At 51.1% G+C, this 21315-nt stretch overlaps 1 protein-coding gene across 1 annotated transcript; it reads right to left on the bottom strand.

Annotated features, from left to right (window-relative positions):
- Window positions 1-789: 789 nt before the first annotated feature.
- Window positions 790-6737, bottom strand: Unc5cl (unc-5 family C-terminal like). The gene is made up of 8 exons (XM_027943490.2): window positions 6353-6737; window positions 5580-5880; window positions 4564-4826; window positions 3798-3899; window positions 3491-3558; window positions 2604-2704; window positions 2360-2473; window positions 790-1012 (listed from the first exon to the last, which is right to left on the bottom strand). Exons 1-8 carry the CDS (start codon window positions 6735-6737, stop codon window positions 790-792), a joined length of 1557 nt encoding a protein of 518 aa, XP_027799291.2.
- Window positions 6738-21315: the final 14578 nt, after the last annotated feature.

Raw genomic sequence — 21315 nt, 5'->3', positions numbered from 1 at the left:
GCAAAGGAAACGAGGGGAGGTTGTGGACAGTAGATGTGACTGCCCAGCTCTAAAACCTTCCTGCCACCCTCCCTCATGCCCACCCGGGCAGCTCTTTAATGTCTCCAGTCCTCTGTGCTTGCTCTTGGCTCCTACTGTGCACAGTTGAGCTCTTTCCCCTAAATCCAACTGAACACCACCCAACATCCTCCCTAAAACCCTCTCCTTACCCCAGGGCCATATTCAACGTCCCTCCCTTCTTGATTCCTAAAGCAAAGCACAGTCCATAGCAGACCACCACACGCCCTAACCACAGGCACCTGCTATTTTAGAATTTGCCCTCTGCTCATGTGAAGGTCATCTTGATTCCTGCAAGGAACCTGTGCTGGTCAAGGGTCGAGGCCTCACCTCAGATACTCCAGTACTCGCCAGTGCCCCAGCCCAGTGCTGGGTCTTATTAAGTGCTCAGTGAACCCTTGTAGACTAAACTGTTGCTATGCGGTGCCCATGGGGCAACCTGGCAGACCACTGGTCTATGAAATAGCTTCCAAGAGGCTGGCCGGACTGTGGCCATCTCCTGGGCTCCCGCGCCCCCTGCTGGCCAAGAGAGGACCTGCACGCAGAACAAAGTTCGTGGGCGCAGGGGCGGTCGGGGTGCAGCCCGCGGGTGAGAGCGCTCCGGTATCCTGGATGGCCTTGGACATGGACTGTGGCTTCTGAAGAGGATTCTGGGCACGTCCATCAAGCTGCCATTTTCTCTCTGGGCAGAAGAGCACACCCCCGGCTTCCCCCGCCCCCGAGAGCAGACGCTCAGAGCTTCTCGTCCAGCTCCAAGCCCTGGTTCTCCAGGGCGGCCCCACGGGCGGGGCCTGGGCTGCCTCTGGGTGTCTGGCTCAGGTAGTTCTGGATGACCGAGGCGCAGTCCAGCCGCTCCATGGCGGTCATGAGGTCGTACAGCTCCTGCAGACTGCCATTCTGTTCCTCAAACAGCTCCAGGATGGCGGCGGCGGGGCTGCGCTGGCAGGACAGGAACCTGGCCCAAGCCAGGAGGAACGAGCTGGAGAGGGGTCTCCCTCTCCTCCAGGCACAACTGCGACCCCCCCCCCTCCTCTCCAGCCTAGCTCTGGGTCTCCTCCTGCTCTCCCTAGGGTCCAGGGGACTTGGGTGGCCTGAGGCCCCAGGATTTTAAAACCTCAGATTGTTGGGGCTCAGAAGCTAACTCCCAGGTTCTGTTCCTCTCTGGGCCTCAGCTGCTTGGATGAAAGGACCTCTGAGCTTGCTTCCCGCTCTGATTTCTGTGATTGCCTTCTCCTCCCCCACCGCAAACACACTCCTGCCTCACCCAGGCTCTTAATGGCTCCCCTCTGTCTCCCAGGCCACAGCATTCTACCCACCAGAAAGGAAACAGTTGCTCTAAACCATAGATTTTATCATGACTCTCTGCTGCTCAAAAATCTTCCAGAGTCTTCTGCCCACTGAACAAGCCAGTGCTCCTGACTTTCTGGCTCACCCCCGCCCACCCTGAGCCTCCTTTCCTGAGGCCTGTCCCTGTCCCACCTTGCACACACCACACCCACAAACACCTCTGCTGCTCCCCTCAGACAAGGGCTCTCTTCTCTTCCCACCCCTCCTCCCTGAAGCCCTAATTGCAGGTTCCTCTGGTCATAGCTAGCTCTTCAGCTATTGTGTATTTTCCCAGTGTGGTAGGCAACTGTGGTAGATGCACACAAGCAGGCACAAAGATCACTTGACTTTATTTTTAAACTCTCTGCATCCCTTACTACACAAGATATGAGCTCCTGAGAACTGGAACCGGCTGTCATTCTTGTATCGCAGTGCTAGCAGGACATAGTGGGTCTTGAAGAAATGCTTAAATAAATGGCTGGTTTTTAAACCCACCATTTTCAAAGCCCTACTATAGCCCCATCTCCTGGGAAAGCCTTCCCTGACCCCTGCACTCACAGCCTGGATTCTGGGACCTGGTTCAGAATTATTCTACAATTTCTTTGTGAATTCCTTTGACAGGGACTGTGGCTGCACTGCCACCACAAATGAGAGTTATTGAGTATACATGTGCCAGGCGCCTAGCCACATGCTTTACACACACTATCTGCTAGTAATCATGAGCACCCAGTGACTTGCATGATATTTGATTCATTGTTAACTCATTTATTGTGACCTACTAAGAGCCAGGTGTTACTCTAGGTACTGAGGATACAGTGATCAGTAGAGCTACCCTTCTACGGGGAAGAGGGTAGGGAGTAGTTGCTGTCATTCTTTTAAGTCATCCCCTTATCTGTGGTCCAGTTCCCAGGGTGTCCTGAGGATTCCCTACCCCAATCCACCCGCCACTTCCATCTGCACACCTCACCCTTCTTACCGGATTTTCATGCCACAGAGCCCCAGGTGAGAGGCCAGTCGTCGCCAGTCATTACCCGTGATGCTGTTTGGCTCCAACAACATCTGCAGCTGCTCAAAGAGCTCTGGGGGCAGCCTGAGCCAGGGGGAAAGGGTGTTCTTGGAGGGAAGAATCAAAGAGACCCCCAAACGCTGTACTTGCCCTGTAGGTGCTGGGGAAGGAATCCCAAACATCCCCCAGGCAGAAAGGTCACCCCTCACCTCACCTATTGCACAGGGGTGGCTGGGAGACAGGGGGTGGTGCTGCCCAGGACTCTTCCTCTGATGCCTGGAATCTGAGGATCTCCATGTACTTGGTTTCCAAGCCCTGAGTTCACGGAGGGGCAATGAATACACTTGGGGTCATAAGACATTCCCCTTGGAAGAAGCTGAGAGCCTACCCCTATTTCTGTGTCTCTGATTCACCCTGTGCCCCAGAGCCACTTTACCAGGAGGTAATGCCCCACCCAGCCCTCTCTTCCTTCTAATTCACTGACCCCAGAACCCCACATTCAACCTCAAGTTGAACCACTGAGCTCTTTGGGGACTGGAACACGAAGACCCATACAGGGTGCATCCTAAGCTACCATGAGAAATCCTGGATGCGGTCATGGGGCAGGGGGAGATACCAAACTCAGGCGCTTGTGCCCCCTTCCCTGCATCCCACCTTCCTCCCAAGAGACAACATCAGGGTACCTGTCTACCTTCCACTCAGATGAAACCCCCCTGATTTCTTCATATAGTCCTTTGAGGCTGTGAGATGAGGAAAGAACTAACTCCCTCCCACCTACTCCAAGCCCCCTTCCTGGTCACTCTCCCACTGGAGATACCAGGCTTCGTCTCTCAGATGTAGGCAGCCTAGGAGACACCAGGTCTCCTTGCTGCCTCAGTCCCTGAGGTGGGAGAAGGGCTAATCTACCATCTGGTTCTGTTCCCCGCTGGATTCCTCCATTGACAGACAAGGGAGTGAGATGTCTACTCTGTGGAAAATGACATCTTTATCTACTTGATTATGTGATTAGGACCATACTCAGCAGGTACCAGACCCCTGGCCCACCTTACCTGGGACTTGTCACAGGCCCTCCCCTCCTTCTGCCCCTCAATAACAACTCACATCCTGGAAGGTGTGCATGGTGACAATGATCTCATTGGTTGATGCTGAGCAGTCCTCGTTCTCATTGACTAAAAAGAGGAGGTAGAAAGTGACAGATGTGAGAGGAAAAGACTTGGGGTGAGAGGGGAGGAGATGTCAAAGGGACTCTACAGGAACACTAGGGCTCTGAAGAAGCAGAGGCCGGATACTGCAAAGATCTGCACTGACTCCCTTAACAGAAAGTCTATGTGCACAGCCCAGCATAGAGCTGCAGAATATCAGGGTTGTTGGTGGGTGGGAGCAGGAGGGTTCGGGGCTCCTGGACTACCTGCTTTTCTCCGGAAGCAGAAGGAGCGGAAGGGGCACTTTCCATGCCAGATGTGGAGATGGGGAACCAGCTGGCTGCTGCTGTCATCCACATTCTCCCAACCTGGGGAGGGGAGAGAGGGCAGAGGGGCTCAGAAGGTGGGGCCTTCCACAAATCTTAAAGGAAGTTGTGGGAAGAGTCAAGTGAGGAGGGTCTCAGTGGATGGAAATCTCCAGAACCTGGGCAGGGAACCAAAGTGGCCTTGTACCCCATACTCCCTCCTCTCCCCCTCCCTGCAGCCTCCATCCCCCATCCATCCCTGAAGCAGCCATGCACCACCACCGTGTGCCCTGCCCGCAACCACACAAATATAGTGTGGCATTTGCCCTGGGCAATGCCAGCAGCCCTAGCATAAGGGCAAGAGGACCCAGAGAAAGACTGGAGGCCCTTTCCTGTGCCAGGTCCACCCAGGGGGACAATAGAAGCCTCCACCTTCCCCTCCCCCATTCCTGCAGGGTACAACACCACCCACCTCCCACCTGGCATCACCCTGTCCTGGGTGGGGAGCAAGGGCTGGGCGCACAGCAGAGGGAGGAAGAGGACAAAGCCTGGAAGCTTCTGGGCAGCAGCAGAAACCAGGAGGTCTCCTTTCTGCTGCTGCTGCTGCTGGCCCAGGAGTCCAGGAAAGAAACTTAGGGTTCCCAGGTTCCCAGCCCAGGGGGCGGCCACGGACCCCTCTTTCTCATGGGGCTCCCTGCTTCCAGTTCCCAGGCCCCACCCGCCTCACCCTCAGAAATGTACTTGAGCTTCAGGCACTGGTCACCTCTGGCCCCAGTGAAGTCGAAGAGCTGGCAGGGCCCGCGCAGGCGCCCACCGTGGGGCTGCTCGTTGGTCACCGCCCACTGCAGGGCGCAGGGCGTGTTGTTCAGGAAGTAAACACGCAGCTGCAGGTGGGACTGCCCAGGCACCAGCGGCGAGCAGAAGACGGCCAGCTGCAGCCATTTACGGGCAGCCTGCCCCACAGGCGCCTCTAGCACGCAGGTGTACAGGCTGCAGAGGAAGATGGTGGCAGGGACTGACACGGGAGGGCAGGGAAACGCCAGACCCCAGTGCATCTACCACCAGGCTCCTGTCACCTGAAGGGCCCAGTGCAGGTCTCCCAGGAGGTGCAGAGAACACTCCAGAGGGACCTATGGAGAGGACCTGGAGAGGGGTGGGCTGGCTGCTAGAGGTGTCCCAAAGTGAATATGTCCTGGTGCCCCTCACTGAGTGCAGAGGAAAGCCAATGAGTATTCTGTGGCAGGGAGAGTGGGAAGGTAGGCTCAGAATCCCCATGCTTGTGAGGGGCCCCACAAATGGCCCTGCTCTCATCAACAAGAGGTAAGGACATGGGGAATCAGACACCTTAACATTCCAGAAGGTCAGAGATGGAGGACAAACATGAGTTGAAACTGGAGGGGACAAACTGGCCTCAGTAGTTTGGAGATAGTACTGGACAGAGACACAAGGTCGAGACAGTTGCAGAGAGACCCCAGTAGGAATGGAGCAGACCCCCTCCAGGCAGGCAGAGAGACAGGAGTGGGATGCACAGCCCCGGACAATGTTGGAAATAAACAAGATGCCATGGACAGTGGGACAGAGGCCCAAAGAGGGACACGGGGGACCCAGGGATTTGCAGACCATCCTGAATAGATAAAGGGGCAGTTCCAGACAGAGCTGAGGACGAGGCAGAGAGACAGGAGTCAGGAAAGACAGCGGCAGAGACATGGGAGCAGGAAGACAGGCCAGTGGGCAGGTGCCTACCTGAAGTGGGAGAGGAGGATGCGGCACTCATCCAGGGACGTGTGGGCCCCGGGCCGACCCAGGGGCCTCCAGGCCTTGGCATCTAGCAGGGAGGTGTCGCTACTGTAGGTGCGGGCGTAGCTGGGCTGCTGGGCACAGTGCTTGAATGTGAGGGTGCAGGGCTGCAGAAAGGAGGCTCCATGGGGGCCACATGCTACCACAGGGCTCACCAGTCCCTGAGACCTGGACAGTGACGGGGCATCTGACAGGTCCCACACCAGAATCAAGGATACCCGCTCCTGGCGGCCCACGGCCACAGCACCTGGGGAGATGGAGAGTTGAGATGGGTCTGGTAGGCAGGCACCCTTACCCCGGAAAGAGGTCAGCCAGAGTAAGAGAGTAGGTAGGCAGGAGCCTAGGAGAGGCCCCCAGCAGGGCCCAGAGAGGCCATATGAATGAGACCGCCATGAGCTGACTCATGGCCTAATCCTAAACCAGTCAGTGCCCATCCTTCCAAGGCTGCTGCTAACCCATGCAGGGCCTTGTGTAGATTTGCAAACCGTGCTCTTCCTTTTATCTGAGAATTGTCAACGCATAGTGTCACTAGAACAAGGCACTTTACTTCCACCTGCTAGGAAGCTGTCACAAAAGATAAGTAATATGTCTGTCTTTGGATTCAATAAGGTTAAACTAGAAAAACAATTTTCAAAATTAAAAAGATGCCTATGAACAGATGTGGTGTCCTAATGCAGTTCCAACAACTGTATGCCGAGGAGGAGGCTGGGAGTGGCTACCTGGAGGGATGTGCAGGGAAATGCCTGTATCCTGGAGTATCAGGCAACCGCCGCGGTGATCCACCTCTCGAGCCGAAAACACCAACAGTTTGTTCATCAGCTGGCGGATGATGGTCTGGCCCTGGGTGGGCATGTGCAATTCCTGGTAGAAGGCAGCTATCTCTGGCAGTGTGGCCGGTGGACACTGCCTTGGAGCATCATATTCTGGTAGTGGGGTGGACGGGGACACTGGCTCTTCTTGCCCATCTGGCTTCAGACAGGTCCCCAGCAGCCAGCGAGAGCGATACCAGCGAAGGCACTGAACCAGAAGGAGAGCACTCGCCACTGGGATCCCCACCAGCAGGAGGAACTGGGAGGGCTGGAAGGAACTCTCCTGGGGGCACATCCGCCTGGTCACTAGATGCTACTGGCTCTCCTGCACCCAGTGCCAGTCAAGGCCAAGGGCCTGGAGGAAAAAATGGGTTGGGTCAAGACTTGTAGAAGCCAAGACTTGGCTTCCATGTGGCTGCAGTGAAGGAGCACATTCCAGCACAGCTGCTGGATCAATTCCTTTCATAGACCTTCACCTCCCCCCATCTCTCTCTCTCTCTCTCTCTCTCTCTCTCTCTCTCTCTCTCTCTCTCTCTCTCTGACAAACTTTTCATGACCTAGTACATCAAGATAAACTCTGAGGCAGAAAGAGTTTACATTTAGACAATGAGTTCAAATGCTATCTAGGGCATTGTGGCTGGGTATGCTTATCTGATTAGTATACCTCAGTTTCTTCACCTGTCAAAATATCTACCCTGGCCAGGTGTGGTGGCATACTAGCAACTCAGGAGGCTGAGTCAGAGTATCACAAGTTTAGAACCAGCCTCAACAACTTAGCAAAACCCTGTCTCAAAATAAAAAGGAGGAAAAAGAGGACTTTATCTTGATCTGCAAGTGCTGATACAGCAAAATCTTAAGTGGAAAAAAGCAAGACACACATAGGCCTCCTTTGATCTTATTAATGTAAAAAAAAAAAAAAAGGCATAGGCTGGGGGCATGGCTCGGTGGTAGAGTGTGTGCTTAGCATGTGAGAGGCCCTTGGTTCAATCCCCATCACTGCAAAAAAGATAAGTGTATATAGTATAGATAGGGGTTTATGGGGGTGTGTGTGTGTGTGTGTGTGTGTGTGTGTAGATATAAATGTGTAGAGAAAGATTTGGAGTAGTCGTGTGCAATGAAAACAAAATGCAAGCCAAATATGTAATTTTAAGTGTTCTGGTGGCCACATTAAAAAAGGAATAGGACAAATTAATGCTATTTTTATTTAACCCACTACGTTCAAAATATTATTTCAGCAGTCAATTAATATAAATTTATTGCGATATCTTCCATTCTTTTTCCAACACCAAGTCTGTGAATTCTGTGTGTATTTTACACTTAAGGCACATCTCGGCTGGGACTTGCTGTAGTTCAAGTGCTCAGTGGCCACATGTACTAGTGACTGCTGTCTTAAGACAGTGCAGGTCTGGAAGGATACCCCCCAAACTCTTCCCACTGGTCACAGCTAAAGGCCATGGCAAATTGAGAGGGCGGAAGATGTGAATAAGGACTACGAATGGCACCAAACATGTATTTTATGTAAACTTTATCATTCTTTTCCAAAGTTATTAAAAGTGGAGGGGAAATGTCCCAGGCGATCCTGAGGATGGAGGGAAGTCCTGTGACATCATTCGTGGATGATAAGCACTGTCCAAATGTGTTTGTTTCTTTATGCCCCGCCTTCTGCCAGAAACTCCCAAGGTAGTTCCCAGGCAAACACACAGTACAACATGAGTAACAAAAGTTAAAAGTGAAAGAAGCAGAAAGAAAGAAAGAAAAACAAAGGTGGGGGCCTGCTCCTCACAGGAGACTTCCCAGCAGCCTCCAGTAGAAACGCCAGCTCTTCCTTAATCCACCTTCAAGTCCCCCTGATTTCCAACACCCTCTCACTCTATGGGACAAGTTCATTCTGGCTCCTACTTTTCCCACTTCTCCCCACCTGCCTTGTGTCCCCCCTGCAGCCCTCCTGTTCAGTAGAACCTCTCTGGGTCACCAACCCTCCCTTGGAAGTCTCTTCCCCCACTCGCATCTCTCTCCATCGCCATCCCACCAGCCTGAGCAGCTCTTGATCATCTGCGGCCACATGCAGCTTTCCCAAATGAGTATTTCCTGAGCACCAGCTGTGTATCAGGCACTGTGGGAAGTTCGGTCCTGTTAAAGATGACGTCTTATTCAGCTCTCAAGGAGCTGCTGAGGGAGTGGAATTCATTCACTTGGCGGCTGAGATCTGTGAGGCAGGATGTGCTCCTTCCAAGTCCTCAGAATCCCCTCGGGTTGATTCACCAGGATCTCCACTGAAAAAGTTCTGGCATCCGTTACGTCCTGCTCCTTCTCTCACACCACCCACCTGGAGCTGAGGTTTTGCCTACCTTCTTTCCTTCCCCAGGAAAACTAAGCCCCCTTCCCACCCTCTTCCAGACAGGGCAGAAGCTCCTCTATGTCCTCGGGATGGACTCCAGGCGGGGCCTCTTTACCGGGCTTCCTCGCTGAAGATGTGGACCGGAAGGGAGGCTTGCATTGCCCCTTGTGCCTTAAAACCTGACCCTGCGGTCAGTGCGCCAGCCTCTTCAGCCAGCCTGCCTGCAGGGCACACAGGTGACTCAGGTGAGCTGACAGTGCCCCACATCTGGTGGGAAGGTGGGTTCGAGCTACTCCTAGGTTCCATCCCTTTCTTTTGGTTCTTCCATATTCATAATTTTAACTCTGATAATAGCTATCATCTATGGAGCTTCACTCTGCACCGCTGCCCTCTCCATGGCTCATCTCATTTGATCCTCAAAGAGCTGGTGTTATTTGTATCTCATTTCATAGATCAGGATGGACAGGGACTATTAAGCACCAACTGAAGACAGAAAGGAAGGATGCGCCAGGATGACAAGGACTTTCAGAAACACCCCTCACCCTCCCCGCCCATCCTTTTGACCCAGGCCTTTCTTTCCTCCTCTAGAGGGAATGAAGCTGGACAAGAAAGAAATAGAAATAGAGTAAAAAGAAATAGAAGGACCTAACGGCACGCCCTTGGTTCCACCAATGCACTAATGTCAGGGGACCAGCCAGCTAGTGGGAAGGGAAGGGGGGGAGACCCACTTCGTTTCTACAGCAACAACCTTCTTGGGGCCTCCCAAGACCAGAGTCCAAATCCTCCCCACCCCACTGGGTGGTGCAGTGATGTCCCTTGGCCCAGCGTCCCCACCCAGAGAAGCTGGTATGTATGTACCACCCCCAAAGCCTCAGGGCCCTTCAAGAGGAGACCATTCATTTACCTAGCAGGTTAGCTCCTCCCCCAACTCAGCCCTGGGGCCCCAGGCTGAGAGCTCTTGCAGATTGCATTGACTCTCAGTTCATCCTCCCCCTAGCCCCAGGAGGGGAAATGGTCCCCAGTTTTGCTGAACAGAACCTGCAGCACTACAGTTATTCAAGTATGAATTGGAGCCTCCCAACTCCATACCGACCCCCACACACACACACCCACTCATTCCTCCAGTTTGTCTTGCTCCAGGCCCCAGATTGTCCTGAATAGCATTTCCCTAAAATGAGGGCTCTTGAGAATCCCGCCATCGCCTGTCCCTAGGTAGTTGCCTTCTCCAACACAAAGATCCAGAGTCCTGCTGCAAAGTGCTGCTCAGATCTGTTAAACTCAACCCTTCTCCCTCATTGTTCTCACCGCACCTCCCAACATCTGCTAGATCTCCAGTTATCATTACAGGACATAAAAGCACTGGGATGAGTGAGGCCGCGGCTGAGTCACAGCCAGCGCTCATTAGCGATGCCCACATTTCTATAGTGCACAGATCAGCCCAGCAGCACCCAGCAGCAGGGGCCCTTTTCCTCTCCTGCCACCGAAGATCCCCACACTCTGGCCTCGCCCCTCCCCTGAGTCCAGGTGACCCCGCTGCAGTGCCCACCCACCTCCAGGTGCCCCAGAAAGGGGCTCACCTTTCTGGCTAATTCCTCCCAGAGGCTCCTGGCTTGTCCCGGAACAGTAGTTCCTTCTCTGAGAAATAGACAGGTCAGCCAGACACGGTCAGCCAGGCCAGCCTACAAGTGGAGGTGGGCGGAGAATCAGGTAGGAGTGGCCTAGAGCTTCCTGGCCGACTCATGCCTCCCAGCGTCCATAAGGAGTTGGGGAGAGTGTCCTTTTCTATTGGCAAAGTCCAATCGAGTCAAGGTAGGAGCCGAGGATCCCAGGAGTCAGTCAATTTAGCTAGCAGGATAGGTCCAGAAGGGAGGAGAAAGGGAAGGATTCACCTGGGTACAGGCCGTGCACCTTGAAACCCCTCCCTACGGCGCCCCCTGCTGGTGAGCGACTGCCCCAGCCAGAGGTTATTAAAATGAGAGAAGGTAAGAGAAGCCAGACTTCGCCAGAGCTTCTCAAATTACAGTGTGTGCATGAATCACCTAGAGGATCTTATTAAAATGCACGTTATGATTCTCCGAAAGTCTGGATTGGGCCTGAGGCTCTGAGGCTGTAAGAAGTTGCAGGCCGGTGCCAATGTACAGGTCAAGGGAGCTTAGCATATAGCCCGCCCCTTCCTGCACAGGGAAAAATGCGGATGTACAGGGAGGGCTACTGACCCACACATAGCTGGTGGCATTGGAATCCGCTTCCTACCCAGTGCTGATACCACTCCTCGCACTCAAAGAGTTAGCAGAGACACTGCCCCTTGGGGGAGAGCTGAACTTTGGGGCTGAGCCCTTAAGAACTCTGGCCAGGAGAGATGGCACCACTAGAATGAAAGTGCCTCCATCTGTGTCCCTGCCGTCTCCTACTGTCGCCTCAGCTTCAGGTGCATACAGATGTTGCATAAAGACTTGTTGAATAAATGGCCAGCGGAGAGAGAAAAGGATATATTTTGGATCCCAGGTGACCTGCATTTTGGCTATGTAATTTTGGGCAATCTTTAACCCCTCTGAGCCTCAATTCCCTGGTCTGTCAAATGAGATAATAATATCTATCTTGCATAGGATAGTAGTTATCATTATTGAGCTAGTAAATGAAAAGCAAATACCACAGAATGGGTGCTCAATAAATGGAAACTGTTATCATCGTGGTCTGGCCTGCCTCCCTACGGAATCATGGTGAGTTCCTGCAACCTCCAGTTACCATTTCCCATAGAAAACAAGTAACTTCCCCCTTTCTGCTTTCTAATTCTATGAGAACAACTGTTTTAGATTCTGCATGTAAGTGATATCACACGGTATCTATATTTCTGTGCCTCGCTTAATTCATGAGACACAAATGATAGGATTTCTGCTTTTAAGGCTGAATAGTATCCCAGCTCTTAGGGTGATTCCCTATTGGTACTTGTGAAAAGTGCTGCAATGAACACAGGAGTGCAGGTATCAGAAGGAGTGCCATATGGGGAGAGGTTGATTAACAGGTACAAAGTTACAATAAGACAACACTAAGTTTTGCTGCTATATTGCACAATATGGTGACAATAATAGACAATAATGCATTGTGTATTTCAAAATCACTAGAAGAAAGAATTTGAATGTTCTCACCATTAAGAAATGACAAATGTTTGAGGTGATGGCCATGCTAATTGCCCTGATTTGATCATTACAAAAAGTATGCAAGAATTAAAACAGCACATGGTACCCTATAAATATGTGCATTTATTATGTGTCAACTGGAAATAAAATACAACTTAACAAAAAAGATAAGTGGTCACTTCCTCTGCTTTTGTCTCAGTTGATGATTCTCTAGCCTCTTGTCCATGACACAGCCCCCTCCCTGCTTCTCCCTTCCCTGTCAGGAGGGAAAAGAGAGAGAACATCCAGTTGGGAAGAAGACCTCATGCTCAAATGACCAGCAAGGAAGGGGTGCCCAGAATTTTGACATGAAAAAGAGGGAAGGGGTTAGTTTTTGCTGGACGAAGCTCTGAGTCACACAGGAGACTGGACTTTGACAACAGACAGGGACACTTTCCCTTCCCCTCTTCAGGGTGACTGGGAGGTAGGACTCTTCCAGGAAGCACCAGGCCACTCCTGCCCAGATTCCCCACCCACCTCCACTGTCTGCTGCCTTCACCTCTGAGTCATGAAGTTCTAGGGCTTTGTAAAATATCTGTCAAGCTCGAGTTCCAAGTCAGGAAGGGTCATGCCGACAAGAAGCCTGTTCCAGGGTCTGTGTTCATGAATAATGAATTCATTTCCAAAGTCAGTATTTGCCTCGCTTGGGGACAATCCTGGTTACAGAAAGGCACTGAAGAAATCCAAAGGTCCCTACCAGTCCTACAGACACAAATCTGGTTCATAGGATGCAAAGACCAGAGGCATAAATGGGATCCTGGGGCGGGGGGGTGGGGCTGAGCTATCACATGAGGGCCAGCCCTCCCAGAACCAAACTGTCTTAGTCAGCTTTTTTCACTGCTGTGACTAAAAGATCTGATAGGAACAATTGTAGGAGAGGAAAAGTTTATCTGAGGGCTCAGTTTCAGAGGTCTCAGTCCATAGAAGGTTGGTTCCATACCTGGGGCCTGCAGTGAGGCAGAACCTCATGGTGGAAGAGTGAGGGAGGTAGGAAACTAGCTCACTTGATGATCAAGAAGCAGAGAGGGACTCCACCCACCAGATATAAAACACATACCCCAAAGGCACGCCCCCAATGCCCACCTTCTCCAGCTACACCCTACCCATCTTCAGTCACCACTCAGTTAATCCTATCAGAGGATGGATTCACTGATTGGGTTAAGGCTCTAATAACCCAATCATTTCTTCTCTAAACCTTGCATTTTCTCACACCTGAGCTTTGCAGGGCACACCTCACATCCAAACCATAACACAAACCCTTAACTATTCCATGAAGGGGCTCCCTCCAAACACCAGGCACCAAGGATCTAGCAGGGCTAGGAGTATAGTTCAGGGTGGAGCACTTGCCTAGCGTGCATGAATGCTTGAGACCCTGGGTTTGATCCTCAGTAACCCCCTCCCCCCACCACACACACAAGACTCTTGCAGACCAGGGTAACCTCTGGTGAAAGAAAACTTTAGGCCCCTGCAAGCAGCAGCCTGGACTCCCCAACTAGTGTTGCTACCTTTGAGAAAAGTAGACCAGCTGGGAGCCCTGCTCCCCCTTCTTCCCATCCCTCGGCCTCTCTGCCTCCACATCTCATGCACCATCAGACACGGGTAGAGAAACCTTGCTGCCTGCAGTGAGGAGAGCATGAGGCCTGGGGAAAAGGAAGCCCTGGGAGCCGTGGGTAACGGGAGGAAAGAGGATGTGGGAAGGGAGGGGCAGTGAATGGAACGTCCAACACAGGAGAGAAAAATAGGAAAAACTAAGACAGGAAGTTAGAAGATGAGCAAATGGATGGTGAGAAGCAAAGAAAGACAAAAAGATGCACAGGCAGGCACGCAGGGCAGCCCTCTCCCGGAAGCTTCCAGGACAAGTGTTCTTGGCAGGAAAGGATGGATTAGGTTGTCACTCTAGAACATTGGAAATAATTGGGTAATTTTCCTTCAAATCCAGTCAATCACAGGGAGATAGCTGAAATGTTAAGCAGATGAGAAGAATGATATTGGGTGAGGGACTTGGATGAAGGAAGGTCTATCCCTTGTCTCACATGCAAGTGACATGCAAAGAAAGCAATAAGCAATTGAGCATGGCAGCTTTTTAATCAAAGATCAGGCTTTTGTTTCCTTGAGAGTCAGGACACAAGAAATCGGATATTTGCATTTGCAGCTCAACCCCCTGGAATTAAAAAGAGGTGGATGAACTTCATCCCAACGGTTCCAGCAGACAAGAGCTAAGGCTTCAAACAGGGAGCATCCCAGTGCCAGTTGCCCCTGTGTAGATCTGCACAGGAGACCAGAGTACGCCAGTCGACCCCGTGAGGTAAGGCTGGAGCAGATGGACTGGCCCCCTGTGGATAGAAATGGCCCAGGAATCTCTGGCTCCTGCTTTCAGAATGTGGTCCTTCCAGGTTGGTTACTGTCAGCTTAGGTAAGACATCATCCTCTCGAGGACCTGGCCACTGTGGGAGAATGAAAAGATGGTCATACCTGAACCTGACCTCCAGAAATCACATACACCTAGAAGGAGGAAAGCCTCCCACTTAGAAGAGGTTACCAATACTGGACAGTGTCCTCCAGGTGCCAACTGAGTGGTGTGAAGAAAATAAGTCCCTAGAATCCAGAAAACAGGCAAGACACTGGGGCCAGGGTTGAAGGTGGTTCAGAGCAGCAGGACTGGAGAAAACCCTCGGTGCCTGCCTGGAATCCCAACCAGCCCTCTTCTTCCACTCTCTCCAAGTCTCCACTCCCCTCCCACCAGCTCCCCCTGGCCCTCAAATGAGGACCATAATGACTATCCCACATTTTAGTTCACAGGGCTCCCTCTTGGTAATCAAGAGTCCTTACGCCAGAGGACCTCCTCCAGATGCCGAGGCACAACCTCTGTTAAGTGTTTCTACCACCATCTCTCCAGGGTTATGCCTTCTACTTGGGGTGGAAGGACCTGGGAGGGAACTTTGGGTGGCCCCTGGTCCCACCCCTTAGACTTACGCCCTTTAACTCACCATAAGCTGGACTATAATGATGTTCTTCCTAGCAGCCCACAAACCTGATCTAGTAAGACACGTGGTGGTTGTAGCAGAAGCAGTGCAGGAGGAGGAAAAGCACCAGGCCCCAGAAGCAGATCATTCAGATCAGGTACAGGATGGAAGACTACTCAGAGCTCCCACAGGGCCCTGGGACTTGGTTCTTTGGGTTGTAGAAAGGTGGAGGGGCCCAGCTCTCAGGCAGCACATAGACCCTATCCCTCGGAGCTAGCCCTGCAGTTCCACCAGCTGCTGTACAGGTTCATGCTGAGTAAAGTGCTGAACCACACCCCATCACCAAAGTGGCCACACTGCTGCCGACACCCTACCTGTCAGATCCACTATGAACACTGCCATGACCTGCCACCTGTGGAGAAACAACCTGTATCCACTGCACCAGCCTCAATCCAAGGCTGAGAACAGCAACTGGGACCCCAGGGCATGGAAGAGGAGGCAAGAGTAAGGAGAGACTGTGAGCAGGCTCAGGAGCAGAGACCCATTGTGTCTAATATGGCCACTCTCCTGGGTACCCTGGTACTGTTTTTCCTTAGAATTTAGAGATCTGGGAAAGAGGGAGAAATCTTTCAATACTTAAATATGAAACGCTACTAATAACTTTGAAAGTATGATGCTAAGTGCACATTTGAGTGCAGGGTGTCCAGGGCTGCAGAGTGGGCATAGAAGCTTCTGCCCCTGCATGTGAGTAGACATGAATGGGTGATCACACCTGGGGGAGGGTAGGTGCCATCTCCATCCCTCTCAAGCCCTCCCAAACTCAGCATGATGGTTTAGCACTTAGATTTCTAATTACATGAAAAACAAAACCTTTTGAAATATTACATAAAAGCAAAACAGGAAAATAAAGTAAAAAGGATACTAATGTCCCATATTAAGATTAAAGATTATATAATTATATATTATATAATACTAAAATATTATAATATAAGTTATAACAATACTAAAATAACAAGCTAAAATATGTCATGCTAAGATTTTATGTGATTATCTCTGATGTAAGATTACAGATGCTTTTTCTTGTTTTCATATATTCTTATACTTCCAATTTTTTATATCACTTAACTATTAATATAATAAGGAAAAAAAGTGAATGTAAGCCTTAGGGAGCTGGGAGGTGAGTTCAGTAGGAACTTCTTATCCAGCCTTCTGGTTTCTCCCTTTCTCCACCCTCTCTGTGGCTTTTAAATTTTTGTCTCCACCCTCCTCCTATTTTCCTCTGGTCTTGTTTCAAAGTTGCGATGGTGGCAAGGAGTGGCTGTCCTGGGCTGCCTCCCCAGTGTCTGCACAAGGCCAGCTGGAAAGCCCCATATGCCCTGCAGTCAGGGGGCCTCCACCTGCTGCTTGGTGGAATCACCAGGAAGTTTTTAAAAATACTGATCAGACTCTCCAGGGATGAGGCCAGGGCATTGATGGTTTTAGAACTCCCCATGACTGCCTCTGCTACAGCCAAGGCCAAGAACCCTGGCTTAAAAGTGTGCCAGAGCCATTTTTAGCATTTTAAAATAGACATGTTCCTGGGGCCCCAGTGGAGACCTGTGGTTTAGACCTTTTGCGATGAGCTCCCGGCATCTTTAGATTTAACACGATCCCCAGGACTTTTGTCAGCTGCCTACGAAAGTTCAAGGGCTCAGGACATAGATCATTTCTCAGGCCCTATTTAACTTTGACAATCTGTGGTTTTCTGAGAAGGAGCTTGGGAATTCAAACAAACAGTCCTCTAGGGTGAGGCTGAAGACCTTACAAAGAGGGCAGCCAGGCAGCAGCAGCAGCATCTGAGAAGGGAATGAACTTGCTCTTTCCAGAGCTCACCCAGCCTCCCCTCCTCCACCAACAGCAGACTCCACCCAGCCAGGCCAGTCACCTGAGTCCAGGGAAAGCAAACATAGGTCCCACCTACCTTTGTATCTGCAGCCCCAGGGCAGGGAAGAACACAAAGTAGATACCCAGACCTACTTTGACAGATTGAATGGATTAATGAATACATTGTCACACTTAAAAAAAAAAATGCCACCACTCCCACCCTTACTTTGGACCAACTGAAAAAGAAGGGAAGGGCTTTAATAGTTTTGGAAATCTCTGGTTCTAATCTGCAGCCAGATGGAAAACTGCTGCTATAGAGCATTGCTTCTCAAAGTGTGGTCCAGTGGCCTTCTGGGGGTACTTACTGAGGTACAGAATGCAGCCCAGCTCCAGACCCAGGGAGTCAGATCATTTTGGGGAATGAGGATAATATGGTGTAGTGGTTTGTAGTTCTGGACCTGGAGTCAGACCAACTCGGGGTTGGAGACTGATTCTGTCATTGATTAACTGGTTACCTAGTGCAACCTAAGCTGTCTGTGTTTCATTTTCCTTATTTCTAAAATGAGGACCTCACAGATTTGTGGGGGGTGGGGGGGCGGGATAAATGAGATAATGGCAGAGAATAAGTTCTCCATAAATGTCTGTTGTTCCAGGAGTGGACCCCAGGAAACCACCTGGCTGGTAAGCACCTGCGGTCCGATGCAGGCCTACTCTGCTCCGAGTTGCAGGCAGTAAGTAAAGTACTTCCCAAACCTGACAGCTAGCAAATTGGAGCCTCCTCCTCAGGTCATGAGCTAACCTGGCCATCATCACAGGCACAAAACAACCAGCTCTTACTTATTCTTGTGTATCTTATCTTTACCTCAATCAAATTGTTAAAAGCTGCTTTTAGACTGGGTGTGGCTTAGTGGTAGATCACTTGTCTAGCATGCACAAAGCCCTGGGTGTACCCCCAGCACCACAAAAAATAAAATAAATTTTGCTTTTGATTTAACTTATGGCTCCATTTATATACATTAACTGTTTTAAACTTTTAAATTTCCAAATTTGATTATAAATTCTGATGGACAGAAGATGGGCCTGGGAGCCACCACTGCATGGCTTCTTATCAAGCTCTGTTCTCACTGTGGGACCTTGGACAAGTCAACATCCCAGGAACGCCTATTGGTACTACTATCATTACATACAGGCATTATAATATTTGCTGCTGATTTTATTCACATAACCAGTTAATTCCAAAAGTTAAGCTGATTCTCCAAGAAGATGCAACATGTCTGTGATATGACTCTGACCTCCCCAGGGCAAGCCACAAACCAGCTGTCAAGACCCACAGTCCTAGAAAGAAGATTAACTTGGGCAGTGTCCCTAGCCCTCGCTGGCATGAGCCAAACTAAAGGGATTCTTGACCTTGTACAGAAATTCAGCATGAAATGAAAGGGTAGGATCCCAACCCCAAGCTCTGAACCTAAAGATCTGACCCTAAAGATCTGTCCTTAAAAATCCCCCTCTGCACCAGCTCCCTGATCCTAGGCAGAAGGCTCTAATTTCACAGTCTCTCAATACTTCTGGGCCTCTTGCCCTTCCCCTACCCCAACTCTGAGTTTAGAGACTAGTCTGGAACAGACCTGCATTCTTGTCACCAGAATTGTGCCTATAAAAGAGTTTGAGCCACCTCTTGTCTTTGCCCAATGTATGCCATCCAAATCACATACATGTGCTTCTTTGTCCTTGGGTAGTATTATTCCTTATGCATCGGAATGGGTATCTGAATATGATTTATTCTGTGCGGGCGGAAGAGACAGACTCCTCACAAGGCTGCGCGTATTTCCCACCCCATGGCTGGAGAGGTGGGGAGAGGTAGGCAAAAGAGCAAAGCCAGGTAGAGATATCTTCATCTCTCCTCTCTTTCCTCAACAATTTGCTCTTCCTCCCTTTGCCAATTTCTGCAGAATGGAAACATGAGAGAGGAGAGGTAAGACAGCAGACTTGTGGGTGTACATCCGGTGGGCAGAGGTCAGTCAACTGGGCTGGGAGGAGGCAGGGGCAGGAAGTGCACTTCAGGCTCCTGCAACCCTCAGCAGGCAGAGCTGATGGCACAGAGGCCACCCTCCTCTTCATCAGGCTTGGACCAGGCTCCAAAATCACATCTTCCTTTGTGGGTGGCTACCACCCAGTCTATCTCTTGAGGCTCTCCTATACCCTAAGCTCAGTTTCAGAATCTTTCCAGAGTTCCCCTTTCTTGTAGTTCCAGGAATCAAGCCTGAGACCCTTTCGTAAGGATTTTACTGCTGATCCTCACAAGCAGCTCATTAAGTACTCAGTCTACAGCTGGACTTGTTGGGGACTCCCTCAGACCCCGAGCTTCCTCTTTTATAATCAAGTAGAGCCCCTGAAACATTTCCTTCCCTCCAAGAACCCCTCTGCCCTCCAGCTTTTTAAGACCCTTCATAAGCTCAGGTCCCCTCTTCTAGTGTGCAAGCCATGAGAGGCCTCCACAGTGTCTATTCAGGGTCTCATTCTTGACCTAGTGTCTATGTCTACAAGGTTCCCGGACCCACACAGAAATTGTCCACTCAGAGGAGCACGAGAAAAGCCCCCTACTCTTGCACCTGGATCCAATCCAACAATTTACTCATTTTAAGGGCTGGAATTCTCTCAAAAGTTGATTGCAGAGTTTATACTTTGTCCCTGTAGGTCTGTTGGCCTTACAAACACTCCTTCAAAGGAACCGTATTAGTCACCTTAATGGGCAGATTCTTATCAGACCATTTTCTTCAAAGACTCAAGCCAGGTAATGTTGAGAGAGCTGGGCAGAGCCAGGAGTGGCTGCTGGAATGGAGGATCACAGTGACCAGCACTAAAGTCCTGGGTGTCACCATTTTCCCAGGGCAGCGTGTTCTACAAGGGAAGGCAAGCGCTGTGTCCTTTACTGAAGATTGAAAAACCCGGTCCACCCTGTGATTCTGGTGCCCTCGCCAATCCCAGCCTCAGACTCTGGGAGACCCTTGGCCTCCTTCCCTGTCCCTGGCCATGGTGGCTCAAAGCCCTGGACACCCCGTGTTTATGTCAACAAAGTGGTTTCCAGAGGGGGCAGACTCTTGCCCGCCAGGGGGTGTCTGGTGCCCGTAGCCTGTTGTTTGTGTACCTTGTCTCAGTAGTGACCGAAGGGGCAGGCGCGCCCGAGCTGTCTCTGGGGCAACACTCTGTTGGGGTTCCAGCTGTCCCTGCACATAAAGCACCGACTCCAACCATGCACCCCCAAGGTATCTTCTTTCAGAGTGAGAATTTAAACTTTCCTCTGAGGTTCTATTTTCCATTAGCCTTTTTCCTGGCCTCTCTGCTTCACATCTAGCCAAGGCCCAAGGAACAGGCAGGCCTGACCTCATCCCCTCCCTTTCATCCACCAAGAGAGCCCCTGAATGTTTTCTGAAATAATCATGGAAAAAATGGGACGGGGAGTGGCTGGCTGCAACTATCCAGGGTCTCACCCATCCTTCAGGGACAGGAGCCCACAGAGAAATGCTGGGAGAGTTCTGTTAGCTTTCTCTCCCCACTCACAGTCATGTGGTGTCGCTATCCCTGTATCCCCAACACACACATGTACCCCTCAATATCAAATACTTGCCAGAGACTGCTCTCCCTGCAAGAGCTCCTGTCGGGCCTCTCCAGCTGCTCTGGCTCCTTCTTCCCCTCCTCACTAGCTGGCCTCAGGAATCCTGGTAGGGTAGGGACTGAATGGCAAAGGGGTCAAGAGCATGACACTGGAAACAAATAGCTCTGCTTCACTAGTGGCACGCCGCTTAACCTCTAGGTCTCAGATCCAAGATCTGTAAAATGGGCGTTCTAACAGTACCTACCCCAAACATCCTTGTGAGGAGTGGAGGAATTAAAGTGCAGGTGCTGAGGGTATTGTCCGACCAGCAGCCAAGACTGTGTTAATGTCAGTTCACTGCTCTCCTTGTTACTGAGGTCCAGGCAGCATAAGATGCAGGAGGGAAAGGCTAGGTTTAAACTCCAGCACATCACTGAGCTCCTGTGTGACCTTGAACAAAATACCTCACTGCCCAGTTTCCTCCTGTGCAGGAGGACATTGATAGAACCTTCCCCAACAGGGGTAGGGGTAAGGGACAGGGCACCCAGCCCCCCAAAGCGTCTAGTAGCAGCTGCAGGAGGAGGAGCCAGGATCTTGGCACCTGATCCCCCAGATTAGCTGTTGTAACTCTGGGGCCAGTGGGGGGAACTGGTCTGACTTGGAAAGGAGAGCCAGGAATTTAGGTCTACAGGAGGAGCCATAAATAGCCAGAGCAGGTCAAAGGGCCTCCAGGGATGCCGGGGGACATGACACGAGGTGCTGTGGGAAAGGAAGCTGTCAGTCATCAGCCTCAAGGCACTCTCCCACAAGTTAAAGGAAAACTATCCAGGGCTATGGTGGGGGCAAGGGATCATCTCTTCAGGGAGAACAGTCAGGGACTCCCTCTGCGCCCTCTCCCAGGGTCTCTCAGAGCTATTAGGAGAGTCAGAAAGCTCACCACC

Source organism: Marmota flaviventris, chromosome 6 (genome assembly GCF_047511675.1).
Source record: "Marmota flaviventris isolate mMarFla1 chromosome 6, mMarFla1.hap1, whole genome shotgun sequence".
In the NCBI taxonomy this organism is placed as follows: Eukaryota; Metazoa; Chordata; class Mammalia; order Rodentia; family Sciuridae; genus Marmota; species Marmota flaviventris.
Note: the sequence above shows the minus strand (reverse complement) of the source record. Positions and strands in the feature narration are given on the sequence as shown.

Coding starts and splice junctions, on each gene's coding strand:
- Unc5cl (XM_027943490.2), bottom strand. CDS start 6,737: ATGTGCCCCCAGGAGAGTTCCTTCCAGCCCTCCCAGTTCCTCCTGCTG. Junction 5,881..6,352: donor TTCCCTGCACATCCCTCCAG/GTAGCCACTCCC, acceptor CCATCTCCCCAG/GTGCTGTGGCCGTGGGCCGC. Junction 4,827..5,579: donor ATCCTCCTCTCCCACTTCAG/GTAGGCACCTGC, acceptor CTTCCTCTGCAG/CCTGTACACCTGCGTGCTAG.